Genomic DNA, 24,305 nt, shown 5'->3' on the forward strand with positions numbered 1-24,305 from the left:
AGTGAACCAGCAGATGAAAACCCTCTTTTTCCCTTTAACTCTGCTTTTCAAATGAATAAATAAATTCAAAAAATTACATTTTGCTTGAAAGAGAGCGCACGACAGAATCTTCCATCTGTTGGTTCACTCCTCAAACGGGTGCAAAGAGCTGGGACTGGGCAAGGCTAAGCTAGGAGCTGGAACTCAATCCAAGTCTTCTACATGGGTCATAGCAGCCATGTTCCACCCAACCACATGGGTCACAGGCAGTGCCAGTTCTGCCGGCTGCCGAGTGCGGCTGCCGGTGCCACAATCCCTAGGATTTGGAGCCCCTTCAAGGGACACTCTGGCCTGTGATGTCCTGACATCATACACTCTAGCTTTTCAAGTCTCTAGAAAGCTGTGCGAGCCAAGCTCTTCCCACTGCACAGGCGGGGAGACAGGGGCTCCCAGTGGAGCAGCAGCAGCCGCCCTCTGCCAGGGCAGGGCTCTACCCCGCCCTTCCTGCTTGAAGCGCAGGCCAGGCAGGTCATCCCTGTCAGTGCTGACATGGAGACGCGGGTGGGCATTTGGTGCAGAGATCGAGACACGGCTCGGGTGTCCACATCTCACACGGGAGGGACCGGGGTTCGGTCCTGGTTCTGTTCTCTGTTCTAGCTGATTGCTCAGGAAGAGAGGCCGCAGGTCACGGCTCAGGACTTGGGTCACTGGCTTCAGCCTGGTCCAGCTCTGGCTGCTGCAGGCACCTGGGGGCGGGGGGACTGAACCAGCAGATGGGAGATCTGTCTTTGAAAAAAATTTTTTTTGTTTTGTTTTAACGAAGTAATGGGATGGCTGTGAGGACAAAACAGAAAGGGAGTCTGGAGGGACTTAGCTTGGTGTTTGGCACACGGTGAGAACATGCAATAAAAGGATGTGGTTCTTAACAGGAGGAACTGTTCCCCACTGCCTCCCGGAGGGTCCCTAAGCATCTGCGGGGACTGTGAGTCCTATGGACATTTAATAGGCAGCAGCCACACTACGGGCACTGGCCAGCCTTCTGTACGCCCAGAGCACTGCTACGGAGAAAGCTGGCCCCTCTCTGGCTCCTCCTCGAGCCAGGACCTGCTTGTTCTCTACAGACCACAGCCCCCCAGCACCGCTGTCCTGTGCCCCGCGGGATCTTCAATGCTTGCATGTATTCACTGGCTGCCAGCAGTGCCTCCTAAGCTGCCACACTGCCCCCTAAGCTGCCACACTGCCCTACCACCTCCAGCCAGGCTCAAGTGCCCCTGGGCTGCTGACCGCTGCTATAAAGCAACAAATGCAGCCTGGGACTTCAGCTCTCTGGACCCCTGACAGGAAGCAACTCCTCCCACCCCTACCCTGCCAGGCAGGCAGCGGGTGCCTCGGGAGCAGCTGAGCCAACTCTGCTCGGAATCAGATGGCAGTGGCTGAAACCCAGGGAAGGGGCTACTCAGAGCTCCTCGCACGAGCCTGGAAGTCTTGAGTTGATCCGGGCACGTCTGGGTAGGAAGCAGGAGTGACACACGGACTCTCTTGTGTGCTACACAAAGATTACATTCTTCTGCATTTAAGGCTCCCCCCACCCCCCACCGCCCGCCACGGGTCCTCAACTGAAGGCAGAAGTGTGCTTGCTGCCAGAGCAACAAGCATCTCTTTCCTGACAGCTCTCTTCCCTTCCTACCTCTCCTCCTCCCAGCCCCAGTACTTAAAAAACAAAACAAAACAACCAAACGACGCATTTGAAACTGCTTAGGTAAAAGACAGTGAATACAAAGCATTATTTATTCCCCCTGCCTGGATGCTCCACGCTGGGCCGGGAATGCGTGTGGAGCGATTTATATTACGGATAGAGAAGGGGTTTGGGGAACAAAACCACAGGAATTCCGCTGCACTTCAATCAAGTGGCGGGCAAGAAACCACACACACGAGAAACGAGAAACGGCTGTAACCGATCCCAGCCCCATGGCCGGTTCGGCACCTCCTTCCCTGCGCCCCCACCCCGGCCCCCGGCTTTGGCGGGGAGAGCAGAGGGCCCCGGGAGTGGCAACCTCGCAAATTCAATCAATGAACTCTGACAAGCCTAAATGGTTGCTTAGATGGATCCTCTCTCGTCCCCTCTTCCCTACTGCCCAAAACCTCAAATAAAATAAATTAAAGAAAACATGAAACACAATCGGAGTCTTTTACGGCCGCCTTCTCTTGTGGGACTCAGAAAAAATGCTAATGACCCACCCGGGCCGGCTGGCGGAACTGCACTGCGCTGGGCCAGGAGGAGCGGAGGTGTTTTCCCTTCCTCTGCTCGGCTGTTTTCTTTTCCTCCCTGGGTGCCCCCTTCCTGCCATGCTACCCCTCTCTGGCGCGGGGGGCACGGGATGAGCTCCAATATTATGCAGCGGCTGCCATGGGTGTCTTCAGCCAATCGCAGGCGATGGCAGCTGCTTGCACCTTGCCGACAGCTGCTGTCAAAATACTCTCACAACCAGCGGCTCGATAATAACTCGAAAATGAGATACAAATGAGTGACTCTTTATGGGTGGAGTGTGCCCGTCCTCCTCCTCCAACACCCCAGTGGCTTCCCAGGGCGGCTGGGGCTACGCAGTGGGGAAGACCCACTGAGAAAACCACAGCCACTGTGGCACATTCTGGACTCCCTCAAGCACACCCCGCAGCAACCTTCACCTGAAGGACAGGGTGTGTCCAGGCTGCAGCTGCCAACCCTCAGGGGAAAGGGCCTACTGGGGTGCTTCCTGGCCCCCCACTCCTCCAGCCCAGTCTTGAGCAACCACAGCAGCAGGCCCAGAAAGACAGTGAGCCGGGCTCCCCCTGGGGCTCCACGGTGCTGTTTTCATGCATAAGGCTTTTTCCCCCCCTCGAAAACTCTCGCTGTTTCTCCCTTGTGGAAATGAACAATCAGCCCAACTTGTTTCAAGAAGCACAAATCAACCCTGGGGAGTACAGAGCGCGTGGTCAGCACTTTCCACGCTTCCTCTGCAGGGTGACAGACTGGGGGACTCAGGTGGCCCTCCCGGCTGGTCAAGGTCGGTCCTGGCCAGGAGGAAAGGGGGGTAGGGAGAGGTTGGAGCTTCTGTCTACAGTGAGGACGCGACAGGCAGGTGCACAGCATGCCCAGCCTGGGGACCGAGAGGCCTTTCAGACTCGGATTTTTCTTCTTACCAACAGCTCTGGGGTGCCGCTGCCACTAAGAGAAGCCAAAAGGATGGCTTGGGCTGGGACTGACACACAAAAACCCAGCCTCGGGCCCGGTGCGATAACATAGTTGTTAGAGTCCTCGCCTTGAACGCCCCGGGATCCCATATGGGCGCCGGTTCTAATCCCGGCAGTCCCACTTCCCATCCAGCTCCCTGCTTGTGGCCTGGGAAAGCGGCTGAGGACAGCCCAAAGCCTTGGGACCCTGCACCCACATGGGAGACCCGGAGCAGCTCCTGGCTCCTGGCTTCAGATCGGCTCACCTCCAGCCATCGTGGTCACTTGGGAAGTGAACCATTGGATAGAAGATCTTCCTCTCTGTCTCTCCTCCGCTGTATATCTGCCTTTCCAATAAAAACAATAAATAAATCTTAAAAAAAAAAAAAAAAAAAAAAAAAAAACCGAACCCAGCCTCTGTAAAGTTGCCATTGGGGAGTGCATTTCCATTTCTGGTGGGCTGTGTCCACTCATCCCAGGGCAGTGGCACCCTGCTGCCTGGATTAAACATTGTCCAGTGTGACAACATGCTTGATTAACTGCGTCTGCGTTCCCCGAGTCATTTTCAACAGTATTGGTCTGTGGAAGCGACTCCAGGCGGAGTCAGCGTGGGAGGCTTTCAGCACCGCCCTTGGAAGGACAAGAGGCTGTCGGCGCCAGGAGCGGGTGAGAGACACCTGCTCACCTGCGGAGTTGAGCAGGGCACCGAGGGCAGACCAGAGCCCAGGCTCTGCTTCTCAGTTCTATGCAACCTCAGGCGGTCACTTAGCCTCCCTGAAATGGTGGTGATACTAATCCCTGCCCACAGAGGCCTCTGAGCCAAGGATGGGGAAAGACAGGCACCAAGGGCTTGTCGTGGCGCAGGGCGCGGGTGGGCGGCTTTTCCTGGTGCTCGTCCACTTTCCCCAAACTCTCTGCCATGAGGTTAAGCTTTACAATCAGGAGAAAGGATTTCAAAGGGGCAGGCCTGGGGCCGGCATTGTGGCACAGCCGGTTAAGCCGCAGCCCGCAATGCTGACGTCCCGTATGGGCACCACTTCCAATCCAGCTCCCTGGCAGAGCAGAGGAGGATGATCCAAGTGCAGGATCCATGACCCCTGCACTCGTGTGGGAGACACACACGGAGTGCCTGGCTGCTGGATCTGACTTGGTCTTGTCTTGGCTGTTGTGGCCATCGGGGAGTGAACCAGCAAATGCAAGATCCCTATCTGTCCCCTTTAACTCTACCCTTGCAGACAATCAAATCTTCAAGAACCAAAAAATAAAACTCAGCAAGACAAGCTAGCAGAGAAAGATCCCAAAGAGTGCTCGCTGCTAAGCAAAGAGCTGTGAAATTCTATAAAGTGCTGGGCAAAACCTGCTTAGTAGAACGACACGCCAGCTTTACCCAATGCCCTTGTGTTCTAAAAGGGGTCAGCACTGGCTTCAAAGGGCGGTGCCGAGCGGGCATGGGGCGGAGCGTGCCATGTGCTTCCTGCATGGCGGCTGCAGCTGCGCTGGCTCTTAGGTTTGAACAGTTTTCTCAACGCCCTCAACTTCTACCCTGGCAACCTGGCCAGAGTGGCAACCGCCACATGTGGAAGAAATGTTCCTCCTTCTGATTCTGCGGGATGCTCCGTGAAGGGAACTGGCCAGCTACACGGCGACCCCAGAAGGAAGAAAGTCACCAGCGGACGACCAGTGGCTGTTTTGGGTTCGTTTCTGCCCAGTCTTTTTTTCCTATGTGGCCGAGACTTCACAGTGTCGCATGGTGAGCACTGCTTAGCTCCCAGCCTCTGTCGCCTGGGAGCCGGTGGGGCACTGTCCCTCCACCAACAGGGCAGACCATCCGGTTGGCTTAGTCTGGCCCCCTCACTGCTGAACACTCACAGTGTGCAACTCTACTCTGTCACTACCCATCCCTGCACACATCAGGTATTTTTTTTTCCTTTTTAAAGATTTATTCATTTCTATTGCAAAGTCAGATATACAGAGAGGAGGACAGACAGAGAAGATCTTCCATTCAATGATTCACTCCCCAAGTGACCGCAATGGCCAGAACTGCACCAGTCTGAAGCCAGGAGCCCGGAGCCTCTTCCGGATCTCCCACACAGGTGTGGGATCCCAGGACTTTAGGCCGTCCTCAACGGCTTTCCTAGGCCACAAGCAAGGAGCTGGATGGAAAGTGGGGTGGCCAGGGTTAGAACCGATGACCACATGGGATCCCAGTGTGTGCAAGGCGAAGACTTTAGCAGCTAGGCCACCGTGTCAACCCCACCTCCCTTTTTTAAAAGATTTATTTATTTTTTATTGGAAAGGCAGATGCACAGAGAGGAGGAGAGACAGAGAGGAAGACACATCAGGTACTTCTTAGGACACACGATGCCGCGCTGCCTCAGTGCCAGGCCCTAGGCACAGGTGACTAAGGGCTGTTAGTTCCCAGAGCCCTTAGGCCCAAGGAAAAACCTAATGGTGTGTGGTTCACATTATCTCTGATGGAGATCATTGCTTTTCTCAGAAACTAGAAATCCTCTCCAGTGTGCTGATGGGAACCGTGGCGCTGGGTAACCGCTTTCCTGCACCCTCCTACTGAACCCCAACAGTCCTGCCAAGAACTTCCCACACTCCCCATCTGACAGATACAGACACTCAGAGTTCAGGTGCTTCACAGTGCGAAGAACGGGGACTGTAACACACTCGGGACAGGCTCCCTGGGCCGCCCTGCTGGCTTGTGCAGGACGGAGACTGCACGGCTCGAGGCTGTCCCCAACCCCCTCTGGTGACAATGCTGCTGCTGCTGACGCCGAGGCCAACAGCTGGTGTTTGCTCAGCGCACAGCCAGCAGCCGTGACAGCTCCTTGCTGCCACCGTGCCGCCTGCAGGCCCTGGAGAGGCCCCATTCCCAGGCGAACACGGCATGAGGACACGCTGAAGAGCGCCAGGAGCTTACCTAACCTTGGTGGCTGAGCAGTGTGGCCAGCAGCTCCGCCAGGGAAACCGCACACAACGGACAACACCTTGGCCACTGGTGGGCATGGCAGGGGCCTACAGCTCTCGGTGTGTGTCATGGTTGGCTGGACCCAACGTGTAGGCCAAATAAAACAGCTCACTGCACCAATCAGCTTCTGCTGCCTCTTGACACATCTGGACACATGTGTGCACGCGAGGGCATCCAAGCAGCAGCACTGCCATCGGGGGAGTGGCGGCTTTGAGTTGCGCGGTCTCCATCCTGCACAACGCAGCAGGCGGCCCTGGGAGCCTGTGAGCGCAGGGGCAGGCATGAGTGAGGGCAGGGCTAGCCATTTGGACAGGACAGTCATTACATTTTGCTTTTACTTACACTAAACCTTTTTTAAACGGGATTTATTTTTTTTAAATATTTGGAAGGCAGAGAGAAAAAGGGGGATGTGTGATAAAGGGAGAGAGACAGAGAGAGAGAGAGAGAGAGAAAGCGAGAGAGAGAATCAATTCTTTCATCCGCTGATTCACTCCCCAGATGGCTGCCAATGGCCAGGAGGACAAAGCCAGGAGCAGGAAGTGGCCCACATATCTGTGGCAGAAGTCTACAATAACCAGGGATCCAGCTGGTGCTCCTACGTGAGATTCTGGCCTTGCCAGTGGCAGCTTAACCCACTTGCCACAACGCAGCCAAATTAAAAAAAAAAATCAGTCTAATTTTTAATGTCTGTGCACGTATGAAGACATTTTAAAAATGTTGTGGAAAAAAAACAGAATTAAAATGTATTTTGCTACAAAAATATCTGAACCATGAATCTTGTTTTTGTTTTCATAATATGCACCTTCTATAAAGTTCTTTATTTCGAGAGGCAGAGACACAGACAGCAAGCTCCTATCCACTGGTCCATTTCCCCAAATGCCCGCCATAGCCCCCAGGAAGCCTGGAATGCACCCTAACTCTCCCATGTGGGTGGCAGGAACCCCACCAACCGAGCCACCCACGGTGCCTCTCAGGGTCTGTATCAGCAGCTGCTGGAGCCAGGCGCTCTCACGGGAGACGCTTCCCCAGCCAGGCATGGCGCCTGCCCGCCTGCTGCTCGGTGGCCTTTCTACTGCGCGCGCACACATGTGTGCATGTTCCTATAGGAACTGCGCAGAATGCAGTGCCCGCACTGGACTTCTGTGCTGGCCGTGTGGCATCTCACAAGGAGTTCCTGGCAGTCCCGTGACTCCAGGACACCCCGCGGACAGGCATGCCGACCTCCGAAGAGCCTTGCTGGACTAACGGCTGTCCATACCAAGCTGCAATAAGATATCCATTAGCCTGGGTGAACAATGAAAACATTGTTCTGTTCCCAGTTCTAACTGTAGTCAGTTATCTATTCACGGATAATTTCAGTAACACTGCAAGGCTAACCTTAAAAAGAAATGACCAAGAGAGCTTGAGAGAAGCGTTAGGTGATACGATCCTGGCTCATTCCCCAGGAGCCGGCACCAGCTGAGGCTGGGATCAAGAGTGGACTTGGGACTTGACCCTGGCTGGGCACTCTGCTACAGGAGGTGGGCTCCTGGTAAGGGGAGCACCAGGTCTGACTGTGCTAATCAGGCCAACTGAGCCTGGCAGCTGCTGTCCCCATTCCGCACAGCGCCCTTACTCCCCCGCCAGGCACTTGGCACCAGCGCAGCTGACGCCCAAGTCCCAAAAGAGATTACGGATCGTACCCAAGGCTACGTCTCTCTAATATTAGAACCCACGCTCTGAATTTAGCTGCTGCACAGCGACATCATCCATCACACTCAAATAATGCTGTACATCTGAATTTTATTGATTTTTAAATTTTGCTTATATTTAACTTGAAAATATGCTTGAGTTTTATAGTCTTACAAGGATCCTAAGTGTGGGCTGCCAGCTTATTTGGAACTGTACATTTGTATGTGCTTTGGTAGCAGACTAATAAAACACCGGGGTGTGCATTTCGGGCGGTGGCTAGGATCTGGCTGGGGCATGCTTGCATCCTACACCGACGCACCTCGCTTGGGATCCTGGCTCTGGTCCCAATTCCAGCTCCCGGGGGACAGCATTTGGGTCCTTTCCACCCACGTGAAAGACCTGAGTGGGGCTGCCAGCTCCTGGTGTGGGCTTGGCCCAGCCTCAGCTTTTCAGACCATCTGGGGAGTAAACTAGAAGATGGGATGGGGTTATCCCTCCCTCTGTGTCTCTGCTTTTAAAATAATATGAAATACAGAAAGATTTAAAAAAAATCTGGGTTCTGAGGGATTCAGGGCAAGAATGTACAAAATACTATGTACTACAAAATACATATGTCAGCATGTGGGCAAGGTCCATGGGATTTCGAACTTTTTTTCTAAAGGTCCCTTTGTGTGTAGTTCAAGTTGGATAAAAGCTAACAGCCGGGCTGGGAGGTAGCCTAGTGGCTAAAGTCCTCACCTTGCACATGCTGGGATTCCATCCAGCTTCCTGCCTGTGACCTGGGCAAGCAGTCAAGGACGGCCCACAGCCTTGGGACCCTGTACCCGCGTGGGAGATCCGGAAGAAGCTCCCGGCCTGGAATGACGCAGTTCCAGCCATTGAGGCCACTTGGGGAGTGAATCAACGCACAGAAAATATTCCTCTCTGTCTCTCCTCCTTTATGTATATCTGACTTTGCAGTTAAATATATATATATATCTTATATATATATGATTTATATATATGTATCTTAAAAAAACAAAAGCTAACAGCCCATGATTCTACAAAATGTTCGCCAAGAACATGGGACTTTTCCAGAGCCCGTCACGTGGTTGAGGGCTCACTGGGCATTTCCCTGGGCGGGACCACAGAGGTCTGGTCACCTTCCTGAGAGCACACAGGTGATGAGTGGCAGGCCTTGGGGGTGGGGGTCGGTGTGTCCCGACCCCAGCTCAGCCCTACTGTCTCCGACAGGTCATGAGCTGTACCACACAATGCAGCCAGCCTGGGCTGGGAGCAGTGCCAAGTGCTTTACTGACGTCACCGACCTTGTACTCCACAGTGAACCACACGCAGCCGGCAACCTTGCCATTTCCTAGAGGCAGATACACAGGGTCCTGGAGAGGTCACCCATCCAGCACTGCTGAGTTAGCATGACCCAGCCTCCCTGCTCAGGATTCTGATGAGGGTATGTCGCCCACACACACCTTCCTCCCCCACTGCACCCCCCAAACCAAGACAGCCCCTCCCCTTTTCCTGCAGTTCAGGTTTGTTTCTGTAACCCAGCACCTGGCGGTAGGCCCTGCCTCATTAGAGACGCTTGGTAAATATTTGCTAAGCCGATGAGTTTTTCTTAACTAAGAAGCAGCGTGTTCAGACCTCCCTTTTCCACAGAAGGCTCTGAGACACGCGAGGAGACGGAGCTGCCCCCCAGGAGAAGGCTCCCGATCTGTTCAGCTGTCGCTGTGGGGGTCCCCGCTGCCTTTCAGCACCCAGGATGCTGGGAGAGACTCGGGTACAATTATCAGCTCCGACAATGAGCCTGCGGCGGCCCTCCTGGCAAGCCCAGACAAAGCACAGAGACCTTGCAGCTGAAGAGGCACTGAATGGGGGAGAGGAGGTGCGACAACAAGGCTGGAGCGAGCCGAGCGCTGAAGTCTGCCTTCCCCTGGAAGAAGGAACCGGGGCACACAAAACCATCCCGCCCCTGGGGACAGGAACCATCTCCCTAGGGGCGCCCTATTCCTGGGCTGGGCTTTCGTTGGTTCCCCTGGCATCAGTATAGGCGTACAGCGAGATCAAAAGTGAGCAGCCGCTGAAGACCAGGTCTGTGAGATCTCAAAGGAAGGAAGACAACAAAAGAGCAAAAGCCTTCTCTGACTTCATCAGCATGATCATTGCTCAAAGGGAGGAGACTCACTGGGCTTCCACCTCGGCCCTGGCTGTGGCTGTTCTGCCAGGCAGCCTGGCAGGTGCAAACAGCCCTTTGGTAGATGAATACCGCATGCCTAGGCAACTTCCTGCAACAGCCGCACACCTATCCAGGATGCGGTTCCCATGGCCAGGGCAGACATTGCTAATCGAGTACAAGGCTATTTTCTGTGTGGCCCAAACAGCCTCGCAATCTTCCCACACAGGATTCCAGGCAGCGGTGACCAACGGGTTTGTGCTGGCTTGGAAGCCAGATGCTCTCTGCCATGACTGGCCTGGCCCAACCCCTTCGCAGCGTCTTTTAACAAATGGAGGCCCAGAGAGGCCACGCAACCAACTGCCTAAGGGTGCACAGTGGGTGCTGGGCAGAGCCAGGCCAGAATCCAGGCCTCCTGACTCTATGGTCCCAACACTCTTTCCACTTGCAAGATCACACAGGCTCCTTTGCAAGGTGACCGTCAGCTCTCGATGACTGAGGGACCAGGGGAAGAGGACTCGGCTGATCTGAGCACTTCCTCTGGACAGGCACTGCTTGTCCTGGCTGGAGCAGCAGTAACGGCAAAGCCTGTGACCCTGGTGGGGTGATCCTAGGAGGTGAACTATGCTTTTCACTTGACTTTTTGCTTTCCTGGGTCAATCGGCCTTGACTTGAGCTGTGCAGCACAACAAACTCTTGTTCCCACCGCCCCATCACGGGCCAGATGTCTTTTCTCCATCAAGGGTTGACCCCAAAGCCTACAGCATCTTCCCTCAATGGATCCCACAGGCTCTGCTGCCACCCTGCAGAGGGAGGAGCCCTGGAGGGGGCCAGCCTGGCCTCCTTCAGGAAATTCCCTCAGCTGCCTCCTTAACAGCCAGGTCCCCTAGATGTCACTTGCTCACCCTTGGAGTGGGCAACTCACTCCCACAGATGACCTCACTGATCCTGTAGGATTTGGGATATTCTTCTCCTAGGACCTTTGAGGTTCGAGACGATTAGACTTACACGGAGAAATCACCGGAGACCCTACACAGCACGCATCCAGTTACACGCAATATTAACATCCAGTGAAAGTGCCACACAAGACCATAACCAGGAAACAGACAGGAGCAAGGTCATAGGCCTTTGCAGATCTCGCCGCTCTTACACTCATTTCCGTGTCCGCGCTGAGTTCTGGGAAATGTGCTGCCAAGTGACTCTGCGGGACAGGCCCCGTGAAGAGGCGGAACAAGGTCAGCAGCTGCTCGCCGTGCTCAGCCGCTCACCTCTTTCGGGCTCTCAGCCCCTGGGAACCGCTGGCCGCGGCCCTTGGTCCTTTCAGGATCCCCACACAGCACCGCCACATCAGGAGTCAGGTTGTTCTCTGCAGAGATGCAGCCAGGGGCAGTGTGAACCACACCCATGCCGGCTCCATATTCTGCAGGATCCGGAGCGGCAAGATTCCACGTCTAGACCACCACGTACAATGTCATCGCCACTATGTCGGCTGTCTCCACTGTTTGGTGATGACAAAGTTACTCAGAACAGGTGCTTTGCTTCTGGCCAACAGCTTTACAGAGACAGGAGTCACATCTTGGCCAATGTACACCACTCATCACACAGCTCAGCAGTTTGCAGTCTACCCTCAGTTGTATGCCCACAGAACATTGCTGCCAGACCCTCACACAGACCCTGGGCCCTTCCCTGTCACTCCACAACTTCCCTTCCTCCTCACGAGTGCCCACTGCCCACCTGTCTCTGGAGGTGCCTACTGAGGGCCTGGCACACAGCCAAGCTGACAAGCGGGGACTTTCCATGCCTGCCTTCTGGCATGGCACCGTATTTTCAAGGTTCATCACGATGCGGCATGTGTCCGCAATGCATTCTTGTTGATGGCCACATGACATTCCATGTTGCTTAGCCATCGGTCAGTGGGTAGATGAACATAAACTTGCACCTGTACCTACCTCCCTGACACTGACGCTCCTAAGGGCCAAATGACAGGAGCATGTTTTCAACTCTTTCCCACACAGGTCGCACCATCTGATGCTCCCAAAGCCAAGGTGAGCAGTCTGGACTGTTCACCTCGCTGCCAGCATCGCTGGTTCCCTCCCCCCATTTCTTTATTTCAGTGGATCACGTGACTCTATGGTGTTGAGAGCCACAGAGCTGTGAGTCTTGGAGCCCACTCAGCACCCCAGACTGCTTTCCCCATAAGCCACTGCCCTGCAAGGAGCCCTCCCCTGCGTTTTGTCTTGGGCTGTTCCCTTAACAGCACTGGGTCCTTGGCTCTTCGGTAGCCCCCAAGCCAACGCCAGCAACTAGCAGCTGGATGAAGAAGCCCCATGGCAACGGCCGGTAGTGAGTAAGGACTTCAGGTGAGAGGGTGGGATGGGAAGGAGCTGCTGCACTTGTGCCTGGCACAGCCTGGTCCACCCCTTCGGGAGCACACTTCTCAGGAAGCTGCTCCACTGTCCTCACTAGCGCAGCCTCAAGGAGGCCAGAGGTCCCCAGCTGACCTGGTACCCACATCCACCACTGACACCTGCTCCAAGCCACAGTCACCAGGGCCCACATGGCTCAAACAACCTACCCACACTCTTTACTCTCCCCTAGACAGGTGTTAATAAAACTCATGGACCCAAATACCAAAGGGCCAACGATGCCACAGCCATGTGCAGGGGGAACAAAGACCCCAGGCAGCCAGACCCCTGCAAGTGTGGGTCGTGAAGATAGCACCCTATTGGCGTGGGGTGGACCAAGGGACGCGTGCGCAGAGCAGATTAGCGAGGCGGGAGCCGACCCTTGCACCCCCAGACTCCTGATTTATGACAAAATCAATGCTGTAGGGTGGAGGGAGAAAGGACAGCCTTTGCAATAAAGGCTGCTGGGCCAAGTCAATATCCACGTGGAAGAAAGTGCTCCCGGCCTCACCCTCACGCCACACACAGAAATCGATTCTGGACGTACCGAAACCACAACGCGAATGGCCAGAGCTTTCCCAGGAAGGCACGGGAGAGCATCCCGGCGAGCCTGCAGCAGGACAGGACATGGAAAGTTCCGGCCACGAAGGGAGAAAATGGAAAGATTACTGTTAGCTAAAATGAAGAGGTGCTGTTCATCAAGCACACCCCCGGGGAGGGTGTGAAGTCACACCCAGAACACACGAGGCTCCTGCGATCTCCCGGCCGGCTCTCAAAGCTCCTGCATCCGAAAGACCGCAGAACCAGGATCAGAGGCAACCAGAAAATGAAGAGGAACAATGAATTCCAAAAGCACACAGCCTAATTTTTAGAAATGGGTTTAGGACTTGAACAGGCATTCCAAAAGTACAGTAGCCAGGAATATGCATTAAAACAAAACAAACAAACAAAAACCCAACTACTTTCCTTAGCTACCAGGCAAGTACAAATTACAGCCACAATGTGACACCCATCAGCATGGCTAACGAGAGAGAGAGAGAGAGAGAGAGAGAGAGAAAGAGGCAGGCTGGCTAATGCTAAGGGCTGGTGGAGATGGTGACATGCCAATCAGCTCAGCTTGGGACACCTGCTGGCAGGACGTCTCTCACAACCTCTGTCAACCAACTGCAGACTGCAAATGTCTGAACAACAAAATAAACTGTACCCAACATATGCAGATTTCCCCCCGTTATCCTTCCCCAAACAACACAGTCTGTTTAAAATCACCCAGTTTGTGGCACTACGTCCTGACAGCTCTCATTCCTGGCACCCGCTACCTTCTTCGGAGCCCCTGTGTCACCACGCTAGAGGACTGACAGGCAGTGCCATGATGGTGGGGGATGTCTCTGCCTACCAGACTCAGGGCTGCCTCTCGGTGTATGTGGCAAAGCGCCTGACATAGCGGACGTGTTGTGTGAACACCTGAGGAACCAGAGTGCCAATACACATGTCTTGCTCAGGGCTTAAAGCTCGGTGCATACCGAATGAAATGAATGAATGCACCCTTTCCGTCCTTTGCACTCTGCCCTAAGCAGAGTCGGGAGAGCAGGGATCTCCTGAGAAGAAGGGTCGGAGAGGGGAAGAGACCTGCAGACAGGGGCCAGCGGTTTTCCGAGCTGGATCCCACATCCGGTCCTCACCGGGCTTGGTGGAGCTATAGCTTTATCTATGATGCCTGCCTGTTTTATAAGGGGGGAGGAAAAACACCTGTACCTGGAAGATAGGTGCTCCCCAGGGTGCATCTGCTTAGGCCGGGGTTCAGCACACTTCCCCACCAAGGGCAGCCCACCCAGCTCCCAAACGGCTTACGGGCAAGGACAGCTGGATCTGCTCTAGGGAGGAGGCGACCTGAGCGGGAGAGCTCACCCTCCTCACCCAAGCCTGGGAGAACTCACAGGCGGTGTTCTCGCTCTCCACCCACCTGCCTCCAGGGAACGGACCAGGCTGGGGAGGGCCCACCCAGGCCCGCCTTGTGCACAGCCTCCCTGCAAGAGCTCCTGGAGAAGAACAAGGCTCCCCAAGCAGACAGGAAGGTTCCCTGCTTCTGGAAAAGTACAACTGACAACCAGGACTTAATTGGGAAGTGACCCCACACCTGCAGGGGCAGCGTGGGCGGGCAAGCTGACCTCAGCCTTTCCTCCACGGTCATGGTCACTGCCAGAGGAAGATAGGGATACATGGAAGCTGTCCACAAAACAGGCACAACAGGTGTGCTGATAATGAAGGCCTCCAGACACCTGTTGGGAACGTGCCCATTCACACCCTAGCAGGTGGTTCACACCTCTGAGCAAGAAAATCGCAGGGGGGGAGGTAGAAAGACTCAGGACTCAAAGAGGAGAAACAGTGGCTGTTGTCCCGGCAGGACAGGGCCTGGGGTGGGACTCCATTTTATACCTGGCGGGAACTGAGGCCTCGAAAGCCAACGCAGCACAGGCCTGGAGGACAGGAGGCGGCATTTCTACTTAGGGGTGGGGGCGATCCCATGGGAAGCCGCACAGTGCAGCCCCCGGCCCAACACACTCAGGGCCACGAAAGGTGCCCAGAAGGACCTGTCTGACAAACTGCCTGGCCAAATGGGCCAGGCTGGCTCCCGGAACCCTGACCTTCGCTAGCCAGTGGCTTTGTCTGGTTCCCTGGCTGAGCTCCGTGTTCCTCGGAAGGCTCACAGCGACTCCTGCTGCCCGGCAAGGGGAATGGCCTCAAGCCCCCAGCTGGAGTGAACAACAAAAGCGAGGGACAGTCCTCAGAGGAGAGAACACTCTAAGGGCTTCCTGGACGCTCCCTCCGGAACAATGGCAGGGAGAAGAGACACCACATGTAATTATGCTCGCTGCACGTTAACTGCCTGTCTTCTAAAAATAAAGCGCACGTCACCGAACGCACAAAGCCCTTGTCCCTTCCTCTGTGGTCTTTTGTTTCCTGGGAGAAGCGCCGTCCTAAACACACTGCGGAACCGGGGCGACTGTCATTTCCGCCAGCTCTTACTGCCTCATCAACACACGGTGTCCCGAGCAAGCACGTTGGGATTGGCAGCTCTTACACCGAACTCTTTTTAGAAGGTAAAAGTTACATCCAAAGGAGCACACACATGAGGCCAGCTAAGGGGACAGTTCCTTGTGGTGAGGACAGTACCCGTCCCCCAACAGGGAGCTGGGGGTGGGAATCCTGCATGAGACCGGATGCTCACGTAACAGCAGGAAGAGGCCAGAAGGACCAGCCTTCCTGAAGCAAGTTGCCCAAACTACCTTCCACTCTGTCAGCTCCACAGCGAAAGCGACGGGCCGAGATCCTTCCTTCTCCTCCCCACACTACAGGCCTCACTGGGCATCCGTTTCCCCTGCAAGATGCTTGCTGATCAACTGGCCAGGGACATCCTGATCATCACGCTACAACTGACAGGCTAAACAGACGAGGCTGAGGATGCAGATTCCAGAACCTTCCCCATGTGCGGGGAGTTTAGGGGAGGAAGTCGAAGGTCCCAGAGTGCCTTGGGCCATCAGCCCGGCAGGGGCTCACTCTCCCAGCGACCTGCAGCTCCCTCTGCAGGGCCGGAGAGTCTCAATACACCCAGCACGTGCCTGGCAGTGCACCGGCTTCCAGGGTTTCCTCTCCCCTTGTGCCCTGGCACCAAGGCCCTGGGGGACACCCCTGGGGGAAACCACACGTTGGAATGTGCCCGAACAGGTAGATGCTGGCTCTGGCAAGAGTGGACCCTGCCCTGCATGGTGTCATGTGAGTTAGCCACTGAGGATCTGGTCCAAGAACTGTGATGGTGAGCTCCTCTCTGGGAACCTGGGAAGACTAGGGCCTGCTAAAATCGGGCTTCCTCAGTGCCATCCCCAGCTGAGCCTCCAGTCCCTGCGCAGGCAGTGCTCGTGGGGTGCGGCCTGGAGGTGACCTCCAAAGGGGTCCCCAACGCTGGCAGGACAGCAGGGTCCTCAGGAGAGCTTGAGGCCAAACGCAATGTCTGCGTTCCACCCCAGACCAAGGGACTCAGGGCGGAGCCTGAGCAAAGCCACTTCCGTAAAGGCTGTCAGGTGGAGAACTGCGTAGAGCCAGATTTCAGGCCCCACAGTGGAGCCCTGGCTGCACTTTTCTTCTCCTAAACCAAGGGGGAGAAAGCAGGCGCTTAGAGCTTTCTCTGAGCAATGTCCACCTGCGGGCCCACCTGCGGGCCCACCCGCACGCGCCTCACCTGAAGAGCTCCCGGATCTCACGGAGGTCGGCCTGGAAGGGGATGTTCCGCACCAGGATCTTGGAAGTCGTCTGCTTTTTGGAAACCTGCTTCTTGCGGGTGGAGGTCAGGGCTGGCCTGCAGGGGACAGGGCTTGGGTCACTGAGGGCAAGGGCAGCTCCTGCCTGACACTGACTCCACTGTTTCCCAAAGTCAACCTTCAGAGGACAGTCCCAGGGGCGACCCAGGACCTGAGACAGCACTGCCGAGACTGAGCGGATAAGACGCTGCTTAGAACACCTGCATCGCGTGAGCTGCCCCGTTCGAGTCCTGGCTCTACTTCCAAGTCCTGTGTCCCAGGAGGCAGTGGTTGATGTCTCAAGTCCTCAGGTCCCTGCCACCCATGTGGGAGAGCTGGACGGAAATCCTGGACCCTGCGTTTGGCCTAACCCTGCCCTGGGTGTAGCGGCCATTTGAGGAGTGATCAAAATGGCAGCTAATATGTACATAAATAAAAATGCAGATGAAGTTAGGGGCTGGCTCCACACTGCTCCCTCTGTAGATGCTCAGAGGACCACAGCTGGTCCCCAGGGCTGCTGCGACGCTTCATCGCTCCCCGGGGAGGCTCACACGGGGGTCCAGCCACAGAGTGAGGAAACCCTTACCCTGAGTTCAAAACTGTCCCTAACGCGACTGTCCCTAACCATCCCCTGCTCACCTGGAAAACCATCAGCACCACCCAAGCAGGCCGGGAAGGCAGCAAGGCTGTGTGTGACCAGTTCAGCAATTGCGATCTGGCCAGACAAGTTACTTCACCAAGTTCCCTTAACTACAGTGGATGCCATAGTTTGGGGATTTGATTGGAGGACTCGGCTCTGCACTGGCACGTGGGAAATGTACAAGGGAGGGCAGCCATTGGGGTACCAGCTCACCACATGACTTGCCCGCTGTGGTCTCATGCCTGGGCACCTCCTTGGAAGCAGCCCCTGGGTCCATACCACAGCTTTCTCCGTCTCTGCCTGCCACTCACGGCTGTCTGCAGGATACCGTGGATTTAACCACGCTTCTCTTTCCTGTCTCATTTCTCTGAGGTTGCCAGGCCCGAGGCAGCAGTTTCTGGCCACAAAAGTAACATTAAGCAAATTAAAAATTCCCTTTGGAGACTGCCAGTAGCCAGTCTGTGTGAGGGTGCTAGTGATCCCGGCCTCGCGGGACTCATGCCTTCGCTCGATCCTCCCACTGCAGCGGGGGTCCAGAGGATACAGGGGAAGAGGGTAAGGAGATGCCAATGGACAACGAGATCAGGATGGCATGGGGCTACCGGGGCCAGGCCAGGGAAGATATGCCGCAGGCCCTGCTCCCCTCTATCCTAGGGCACTCAGGCTGGGGGGGAACAGATGCCTGTGGCAGAGCGCCTGGGCTGGGCTTCTGGTTCTGTGCCTGACCGGAGCTTCCTGCCAGTGCACACCCTGGGAGGCAGCAGCCATGGCTCAAGAAGAACCCGACCACTCCCACTTGAACGAGTCTGTGGCTGCTGGGGGCTTTAGGGCAGTAAATCAGGGAAAGGAATATCTCTCTGAATAAATAAAGGAGAACAGAGAGGATCGGCTTCCGTCAGAGCAAAGAGGAGGGCAGTGGTCACTTACTTAGTGGCCCGTTCCGAGATCCGCACCTCCAGCTTGTGCCCATCCACGACATGACCCTGCAAGAGAAGACATCGTAGCTCCCCCTCTGACCTTAGAGGAGTCCCAGTCTGCACCCTACCTTCACCGGAGGACCAGACGCTCACTGCTCCCCAGGGAGGCAGGCAGAGGGGCTGACAGAAATGGGGGACGCAGAACAGCTGAGAGCCATGGCAGAGACCCAGCCTCAGAACATTCCTTTGGGTCATGAGTATGCCTTGACCAATACATCATTCAAACAGTACAGAATTCCCCATCATTGACAAACATTTTCAGAAAAGGAGTCCCTGGCACGGAGAGTCCAGTTTAGCTTGTTTGCTCTTTAAAAACAATCGAACCACAGTCTGGCTGCAGCCAGGGCTGATCCTAATGCCAGTTCCTTAAGGCACAATGGGCAAAACTTGCCTCGAAGATCCCCTGCCGCCTCCCGTCCAGTGCAGCACAGACAGCGCTTCGCATGAGCCGTGCCCCGTGAGTGCACACACACGTGTGCATGCAGTGACACGTGAGCCCGACACCATATGTATGCAAGGTGGGATTTCACAGGATCTTAGGGGCCGCAGAAGGGGACGGGCATTTCCATAACCCACTCTGAGTGAAGTGACCAGGTAGCATCCAACAATGATGATGGATTTCCAGTGGTTCTTGAAAGATCTGGGCTACAACACTGCACTGCAACAGTGGGGCATCACTGAAGTGAGCCAGCGTCACCTTCTCCAGCAGAGGTCTGGCCTGGTCCCTGGCCTGGTCCCAGTCCAAGGCCATTTTGTTCTCTGGGACCCTGGCTGCTCACTGCGGCTGCTGGGCTCCCATCAGGCCCTGGCATCTCCTCATTGTCTGTCTGAACGCGCCCAGATTATGAACAAATGTGTTGGTTTAGCACCACCTGTGCCACCCCTATGTGCACCCTGGCCCAAGCCAGCACTGTCTCTGGCCTGGACAGCTGGTGGGTCCCCCATCAGTCCTCGTTCCAAGCACTCCCCAGGTAGCACCCAGAGCATGTGTTCGAAGGCACGAGTCCCATCTTGCCCTGTGCGCTGGGAGCCTATTCCTCAGCTCTGCTATGATGCCAGCCGTGGATTACAGCCTGGTGTTACACTCCTGCAGTCTTTCAGCGGTCCACGGCCTGCCTGCCCCGTCAGGAGCCGCCCATGTGACAGGTCTCTCCCAAGTGTGAGAAATGCCTCACACAAATCAGGCCCTCAAAATTCTGGGGGAGGGATGAATGAATCAGAGTGACTAGGGAGTGTTGAGAAACGATTGCAGGAAGGAAGTACGATCCTGTAGGGAACTGGCCAAAGTGACCGGCTCAGGAATTCATGCTGGCTCTGGGGTGAGCTGCCGGGGCCTCCCTCTGCGGGACTCTTGGGAGAAGCCCATTTTACCTGAAGCTGCTTGAGGGCTTTGTCAGCCTGCTCTGGCTTCTTGTATTCTACAAATCCAAAGCCCATGGAAAGCAGTGCTCCTGAAAGAGACAGAAAGTGCATGGGTGGGGTGAGGAGGCACAAAGACCAAGTGCAAGCTCCCGCGGGAGGCTCCCTGGGAGAGTCCTGAACTTCCTCTTTTTTTTCATGCCCTCCCACCCCCCTTCATTCCCAAAAAGATCCTGCTCTTGGCTCGCCCGTGTAGTGCCCGTCATCTTGACGAATCAGCTGCCAGGTTACCGGCTGCCACCTGAGGCCCCGCTGACGATTAATTAATAGATGATTGACATGATAATTAACTTCCTAATAGAATTCCGCCTCTGGGAGGGAGCGGGAACTAACGGGGATGACCACCGCTGTGACAAGCGGCATGACCTCCCCCTGGGCAGCGCCCCGCCCCCACGTGTACAGCACACAAGGCACGCCCGTGCCTGGAAGTCCAAGCCAGTCCGGCGGACCACGGCTTCCATTCAGATGTTCACATGTGGGAAGTGGCTGCGTGGTGTCCGCTGACCCAGTGCCCTCTTCCTAGGCAGCACATGCCACCGTCTGAGTTTCTGTCCACATCTGTGGGTGTACATGGGCATGTGCACCCACATCTGTAGGTGTAATGGGGAGGCAGAGATTTTCGCAGGACACTAAAAAACACAGGAGATCTTCAAAAGTCCTTAAAAATGGCTGCTATGCTAGGACCATGCCTGGATGACACAATTTTGGCACCAAATAAATTTACTTTCCAATTCTCTTTCCTCTGCCAACTTTTTTGAGTACCCTCATGTAAGACTCCTGATTATGTCTTGTCATTTTCACACCCTTGACCCATCCTCATCCTTGTCAGCTCCTGCTGGCTGTTCTCTGGCTTCAACTCTGCTGAGCTCTGCCATGCTACCTCCTGTCTACAAGCCTTTGGGCTTCACAGGGGCAGAAGGCACTCCTGGTATCTGACTTGAGGTCAGGGAATCCTGCGGCCTTCCTCGAGTGGTCCACACCTGGGCCCTCAGCCCCGGCTGAGTGCATTCCCGCTTCCTGAGTGACCACTTGGTCTAGATTTCCCTACCAGTGAGGGACACCCAGCACACAGGCTCTCCTTAGAAGGAGTGTACAGTTGGAGAGCTGCAGGTGACCCAGGGAGACCAGATGACTGCTTCCACAGCACTGCAGAGAGCTCCCTGGAGTGTTTGGCTAGGGACACTGGGACCTGCCTGGAGCAGGGGCTTTGTCCCCGCACTGGCCTGGGAGTGACTCAGTTCAGTCCCACTTGCCGCTGCTGGACAATGGGGACCACTTCCTGTGCTGCAAGGTGAGAAGTGGTCCTTCCTCTCATGGACTTGGCCCTTGCCTGTTTTCCCAGGTTTGCCAAGCTACAGCTACAGTCCCTGGAGAAGAGGGATTTGATGGGCAAACCCGGTCCCTTCTCCAAACACGTGTGGGCACATCCTGGCCCTCCACATCTCAGCGTGTGACGTGTCTGAGACGGGCTCTTTCAGGAGGGCAAGTTCAAGGGAGGCCTTTTAGGGTGAGCCCTAATGGAATGTGATGGGAGGCCTTTATGAATGAGAGGGGGAGCACACGAGCACAGGATAGGCATCCAGGCCCATAAGCAGAGTGCCTGTGAACGTGAAGTTGGCGCTCGGAGGCCTGACAAGGGCCTGGAGGGGTCTCAGGCCACAGCGCTCAGGGAGCAATCCCCGCCAGTACGTTTCACCTCTAGCTTCTACAACTGAGATCCCAGAACTCTGCAGTAGCAGCCACTAACTAGCCCAGCACACAGATGCAAGGGGCTCTCTAACTTCCACGCTGTGTGTCTGCCTAATACCTGCTGTGGTCCCCTACTCCCATTCTCCTGCATGGCAGAGGCCACTTCACGATCTGTAACCTGTGGAGTTCTGGCATCCAGCTGCTCTGACCTTCCAGCCACCTCCCCCCGGGCAGCCTGTGCCCACCACCCAAATTCTCTGCCTTCCACCCCAAACTCACTTTGACAGGGAGACCCCCGTACCAGGATCCCACTACACACACATCACACAGAGTTGCTGCCACTGGCTCACCCATTTAACCAGGCTGCGAGTACCACGGCAGCAGGCACTGTGTCACCTCCACTTTTCTGTGACTAAGGCCACACTCGCACCCTGGCAGGCTCAGGGACTGCGCAGCAGGCCTCACCGGGGCTGTGCTGACACTGCACAGAGCAGGCGCTCACACTGCTGTGCTGGGCTGACCACGGCATGTGTTCCAGCCCTGTTGCACGGAAGGCTCTTAGGGTGAGTGCTGCAAGGTCGGGGTCACGTCTCTGTTGCTCCTTTTGCAAGAGACAGGCAATAACCTAGAGTCCCATGACAATCCCCGAGGCCACACAGAAATGGGGTAAGTCCCTCTCCTGGCCCATGCACTCGCTGGCTAATGACAGAAGTTCTACAACTGGATTATTTCCTCTGGAAATGAAATGAGAAAGCCAGAGAAACAGCATTTCCTGCTATTTCCCAAGAAATTTCCAGAGCACAGAGTGCTATGGGACGGGGTCAGTGCTGCCTGGCCAGCACCAAGGCCTGCTCCATGTCCATCTCTGAGGGACTAAGAAGGGCTGAAGAAGAGCAAGTCTGTTTCTGGTGGAAGCAGGCATCTCCGAGAAATCAGAAAGAGGAACTGTTTAAGACAAGTCAAACAAGGGGGCCCAAAGGGTGAGGGAGCTCCAAACCCCACAGGGGATGACCCCCCAGCTCCGGGCTGGAGCCCCTCTGACTGTGAGTGCACGGGCCTTACCTGCTTTGTTCTTCTTCTTGGAAACGGAACAGCTCTTCACTGTTCCCACCTTGGAAAACACCTGGAAAAGAACAGGAGCATTCGTCGTGCAACCTGTGTGGGCCATAACCCAGCCCCGCAGGGCTCACTGTCCAGCAGCCCTGGGACAGGCCTCATCATGACGCCCCATTTCTCAGAAGAAAAAACTGAGGCCCCAAATAGAAAGAGCACCAGAGGCACAGAGCGAGGAGAGCATGGGACTGAGACGTGGAGTCGGGCAGCAGAGAATCCAAGCCCAGACTCCAACCCACTGTGCAGGTGAGACCCTACCAGCACTCTCCCTACCCCCCACCGTGCTTTCCTGCTCTTCTGGTCCCCGACACCTTCAGGTGATGAGTTTGTAAGCCTGGACAGTCCTGTGTACTGCAGCTGAGCTGGCCTCTCGCTCCAGTTAGAGTGAAGCGCTGGGCTGTGCAGCAGTGAGGGACGTCACGCAGGGTGGAAGCTGGGTGCCAACAAGGGAATGGGGTGTCTGCTGCTGACCCTGGACCCGGACCGTCAGTACCCTGCCGCATTCAGGGGCTGGGCGGCGGCTGGCTGTGATGCAACAGGAAAAGCCACATCCTGGGACACCCCCATCCCTTTTGTGGCGTGCACCCGGCTCACCTACATTCCGCAGGGGCTGGGATGATGGCTCAAGGACATGGGTCCCTGTCATCCAACTGAGAGACCTGGCTGGAGTTCCAGGCTCCCGGCATTGGCTGGCATCATGGGCCTTTGAGGAATGAATCGGCAGAGGAGCTCTCTCCTATGTCTTTCTGCTCCCCAATACTACGTTATACAATTGCAAAAGTCTATGGGTGCTGGCCAAGGCATTCCAGTCTTGGATGACATGTAACAAGGTGGATCTTCACTCCCTAAGCTGCTGCTGCTCCAGCTGGGGCGCATGAGCTGTGTGGCTGCTCGGCTACCCGGCAGAGAGGCAGTCACACTGGAGACTCAGCCAGGAGTCGGGGTGAGAACCTCCTGTCGTGCCCACACCCCAGCTCGGCCTCCACAGCACCGACCTGCCACTCTCCTGCTCCTGTGTCCACTGGGTGGACATGGTCTCCCTCTGAAACTCACCCACAGAAGTTGAGAGCTCAGAGAGGTTGTCAGATGACAGCTCCGTGCTTGGCTTCAGAAAAAGTTCACAGTGGTGAGTCTGCTGCTGCTCATTCACTATGGCTATGGCTGGACTAGACTATGACTAGAAGAAAGCCTGGCGGGTACTCTGGGCCAGCCCATCTTCCAGAAACCACAGTCTCCTCGCAGGCAGTTCCCAGGCCAGCAGGGAAGTCTCCGACTCCAGTGCTCTGGACATGGGAATCTCATTTCCTGATTTCTAGCCTAATTTCTTCTAGAAGCTGCAGCGCAATGCTTTGGCATTTACTTCCGACCTACTGGAATGCTGGTGCTCTTCCCACAAGTGCAAAATCCTCACCCCACCAGGATGCCGGTGGGGGGAGGGGAGGCTGGACGCTCTCTGATGTGTCCTGATGACACTGACTTTGGGTGCTGCATGTGATAAAAACCACCTGAATTCCTCCCAACCTCCAACTGCCTAATCCAAACACACTCATTTAGATCACAACACACACACTGCCCAGACATTCTGAGGTGCCCCAAGAGGGCCCAGGGAGCACCCCCAGCTGGCCACACTGCGGCTTCTCTCCGTGTCTGCGATTATCTACTGGGCCCTGCAGAAAGTCATCCAGTTGATGGCTGGGGGTTGGCATTGTGCAGTTCTGGGCTGGCATGAGCCGCACTCAAAGGCACAGCAGGCACAGTAATGACGT

The 24,305-nt window shown here is 55.6% G+C and overlaps 1 protein-coding gene across 1 annotated transcript in view; it reads right to left on the minus strand.

Moving 5' to 3' along the window:
• Nucleotides 1-24,305, minus strand: part of RBM19 (RNA binding motif protein 19) — an 89,727-nt gene that overhangs the window by 40,974 nt on the left and 24,448 nt on the right. The window contains exons 18-21 of the mRNA XM_004595279.2: nucleotides 22,489-22,549; nucleotides 19,690-19,769; nucleotides 18,269-18,324; nucleotides 16,644-16,760 (exon numbers count right to left, since the gene is read on the minus strand). Of these exons, the coding sequence (XP_004595336.2) occupies nucleotides 16,644-16,760; nucleotides 18,269-18,324; nucleotides 19,690-19,769; nucleotides 22,489-22,549 (314 nt within the window). The remainder of the gene's footprint in view (nucleotides 1-16,643; nucleotides 16,761-18,268; nucleotides 18,325-19,689; nucleotides 19,770-22,488; nucleotides 22,550-24,305) is intronic.

This window comes from Ochotona princeps, chromosome 29, assembly GCF_030435755.1.
Source record: "Ochotona princeps isolate mOchPri1 chromosome 29, mOchPri1.hap1, whole genome shotgun sequence".
Taxonomy (NCBI): Eukaryota; Metazoa; Chordata; class Mammalia; order Lagomorpha; family Ochotonidae; genus Ochotona; species Ochotona princeps.